The sequence below is a fragment of the Phaenicophaeus curvirostris genome, unplaced genomic scaffold (assembly GCF_032191515.1).
Source record: "Phaenicophaeus curvirostris isolate KB17595 unplaced genomic scaffold, BPBGC_Pcur_1.0 scaffold_508, whole genome shotgun sequence".
NCBI lineage: Eukaryota > Metazoa > Chordata > Aves > Cuculiformes > Cuculidae > Phaenicophaeus > Phaenicophaeus curvirostris.
The window spans coordinates 1-3,393 of record NW_027207073.1 but is presented as its reverse complement, the minus strand read 5'-3'; the positions used below and the strand labels follow the sequence as shown (position 1 = coordinate 3,393).

General features: G+C 65.0%; 1 protein-coding gene across 1 annotated transcript; it reads left to right on the top strand.

The window, feature by feature from the left end:
* Positions 1–221: 221 nt before the first annotated feature.
* Positions 222–2,343, top strand: BCAP31 (B cell receptor associated protein 31; the record flags this gene model as incomplete). The annotated part of the gene is made up of 6 exons (XM_069883065.1): positions 222–262; positions 687–783; positions 892–992; positions 1,226–1,370; positions 1,986–2,121; positions 2,205–2,343. Coding segments are annotated over exons 2-6 (613 nt in total), but the record flags the coding sequence as incomplete, so codon positions are not given.
* Between the last annotated feature and the right edge of the window lie 1,050 nt (positions 2,344–3,393).

Sequence of the window (3,393 nt, the reverse complement as noted above, 5' to 3'; positions counted from 1 at the left end):
TCGTTGGCCGAGGGGGCGGGGCTTATCCTGGAGGGGGCGTGGCTTCCGCTCCCCGCCCTCCCTCATTTGCCGCCGCGGCCCGGAAGTGGGCGGGGCTTAGGCCCCCTTCCTCGTCCTGATTGGCCGCCGGCGCCTGAGGGGGGGCGGGGCCTGACCCACCGCGCGCTCCGATTGGGCGGCTCCGCGCGGAAGGGGCGGGGCTTCCTCCTGCGCCTCCACTTCCGCTTCCGGGCTGGGCAGTGGGCGCCGGCGCTGCCAAATAGTGAGACCGGAGGGAGGCCCTTGGGGGGCGGGGGGCGCTAAATAGTGACCCACGGCTCTTGGGGGGGGGGGGGGACACCCCATCTAATTGCCCCCCCCTTCTTTCTGCCACCCCCTTTATCCCCTCCACTTGCCCCCTCCCCTTTTTCTGCCCCCCCATCTGCCCCTCCCCCTTTTTCTGCCCCCTCTAACTGCCCCTCCCCTTTTTCTTCCCCCTCTAACTGCCCCCTCCCCCTTTTCTGCCCCCCTAACTGCCCCCTCCCCTTTTTCTGCCCCCTCTAACTGCCCCCTCCCCCTTTTTCTGCCCCCTCTAACTGCCCCCTCCCCTTTTTCCGCCCCCCTAACTGCCCCTCCCCTTTTTCTGCCCCCTCTAACTGCCCCCTCCCCCTTTTTCTGCCCCCTCCCCCTTTTTCTGCCCCCTCAAGCCGCCATGAGCCTGCAGTGGACGGCGGTCGCTGCCTTCCTCTACGCCGAGGTCTTCCTTGTCCTCCTGCTCTGCGTCCCCTTCGTCTCAGCCACACGGTGAGGAGCTGGGGGGGGAGCAACCCCAAGACCCCCATTTTTGGGGGCCCTGGGCCAATTTTCGGGGTCCCACACCCTCTTTCTTGTCTCTCTCCCCCCCAAAAAAAGATGGCAGAAGATCTTCAAGTCTCGCCTGGTGGGCTTGGCTGTGGCGTACGGCAACACCGTCTTTGTCGTCCTCATTGTCATCCTCGTCCTCCTCCTCCTTGGTCGGTTCAGGGTGGGGGGTTCAGGAGGTTCCGTGGGGGATTTGGGGGTCCCATGAAGGCTCGTGGAGATCCTAGGGGCAGAATTGGTGGGTCCCCGGGGTTCTCAGGATGATTTGAGGGTCCCTAGGGGTGCTTGGGGGGGGGTCTGGGCAGGGTTTGGGGATCCCTGGGGGATTTGGGGGTCCCGGAAGGGGACTGGAGGGGATTTGGGGGTCCCTTCCTCCCCCCCGCAGATGCCGTGCGCGAGATCCGTAAGTACGACGTGACGGAGCGGCTGGCGTTGCAGAGCAGCCCCGGCGCCCTCGAGCACTTCCACATGAAGCTCTTCCGCGCCCAACGCAACCTCTACCTGGCCGGCTTCGCCCTCCTGCTCTCCTTGTGAGATGGGGGCAGGATCTGGGGGTCCCTGGGGCTCTCGGGGGGTCCTGGGGTCTCGGGGGCGTCCTTGGTGAGGCTTAGAAGGGCTCTAGGGGTCCTACAGGGGAAGATACGGGGGTCCCCGAGGGTCTCTAGGTGTCCTGGCCGGGATTTCAGGGTCCCCGAGGTTCTCGGAGGGACCCACTGGGGGCTCTAGGGGGGGTCCTGGGTGGAATATAGGGGTCCCCCAGTGGGGATTTGGGGGGCTCTGGGGGTATTGGGGGGCTCTAGGGGTCCCACAGTGGGAATCTGGGGGGCCCTGAGGGGTTTGGGATGCTCTGGGGGGGGCTCCACAGTGGGGATTTGGGGAGCTCTAGGGGTCCCACAGTGAGGGTTGTGGGCGGCCTGGGGGGGTCTTACAGGGGCAATTTGGGGTCTCGGCTTGGATTTGGGGGTCCCCGGCGTGAATTTGGGGGGCACTTCAGGGTCTCTTTCTCCCTTCATGCCGCGGGTTTAGCCTTGAGCGATGGGGATGAGCGGCAGGCAGGGCGGGGAGGAGGATGTGGGGAGGTGCCCCCCCCCCGCCAAGTGTGTGGATTTTGGGGTCACTGGGGGCGTTTTTGGGGTTCCCCGCAGCCTCCTGCGCCGCCTGGTCACCCTCATCTCGCAGCAGGCGGTGCTGGGCGCCGCGGGGGAGGCGTTCCGCAAGCAGGCGGAGGGGGCCAGCCAGGCCGCTCGCCGCTACATGGAGGAGAACGACGCGCTGCGCAAGGTGCGTTCTGGGGAGACTCGAGGGGATTTTGGGGTGTTTTCACCCCCTACTATTTTTTTTGGGGGGTTTCTCTCCCCTCCCAGCAGCAGCTGCAGGAGGCGGGAGGCGAGGGACGCGGCGAGGACGACGACGACGAGAGCCTCAAGGCCAAGGTGGAGCGGCTGAAGGAGGAGCTGGCGGCCAGCAAGAAGGGTGCGGGGGGGGCTGGGGGCAAAAAGGGGGGTGGGGGGGGCAAAAAGAGGGGGGTTGGGGGTGTGAAGGGAGGGAGTGGGGGGCCTGGGAGCAAAAAGAGGGGGGATGGGGGTAAAAAGGGGGGGGATGGGGGCAAAAAGAGGGGGGACGAGGGCAAAAAGAGAGGGGAGGGGGAGGGTGGGGGCAAAAAGAGGGGGTCTGGGGGCAAAAAGAGGGGGCAGAGGGGGGTCTGGGGGCAAAAAGAGGGGGGATGGGGGAAAAAGGGGGGGACTGGGGTAAAAAGAGGGGGGATGGGGCAAAAAGACGGGGGATAGGGGCAAAAAGAGGGGGCACGGGGCAAAAAGAGGGGGGATAGGGGTGTAAAGAAAGGGAGTGGGGGGTCTGGGAGCAAAAAGAGGGGGGGATGGGGGTAAAAAGGGGGGGGGATGGGGGTAAAAAGGGGGGGACGGGGGCATAAGGAGAGGGAATGGGGGGCCTGGGAGCAAAAAGAGAGGGGAGGGGGGTAAAAAGGGGGGGATGGGGGCAAAAAGAGGGGGGAAGAGGGCAAAAAGAGGGCGTCTGGGGGCAAAAAGAGGGGGCACGGGGGAAAAAGGGGGGGACGGGGGTAAAAAGAGGGGGGATGGGGGCAAAAAGACGGGGGATGGGGCAAAAAGAGGGGGGATAGGGGCAAAAAGAGGGGGCACGGGGCAAAAAGAGGGGGGATAGGGGTGTAAAGAAAGGGAGTGGGGGGCCTGGGAGCAAAAAGAGGGGGGGATGGGGGTAAAAAGGGGGGCGGATGGGGGTAAAAAGGGGGGGGGGTGGGGGCATAAGGAGAGGGAATCGGGGGCCTGGGAGCAAAAAGAGGGGGGAATGAGGGCATAAGGAGAGGGGATGGGGGCAAAAAGAGGGGGGACGAGGGCAAAAAGAAAGGGGAAGGGGAGAGTGGGGGCAAAAAGAGGGGGTCTGGGGGCAAAAAGAGGGGCCAGAGGGGGGTCTGGGGGCAAAAAGAGGGGCACGGGGGCAAAAAGACGGGGGATAGGGGTGTAAAGAAAGGGAGTGGGGGGCCTGGGAGCAAAAAGAGGGAGGGATGGGGGAAAAAAG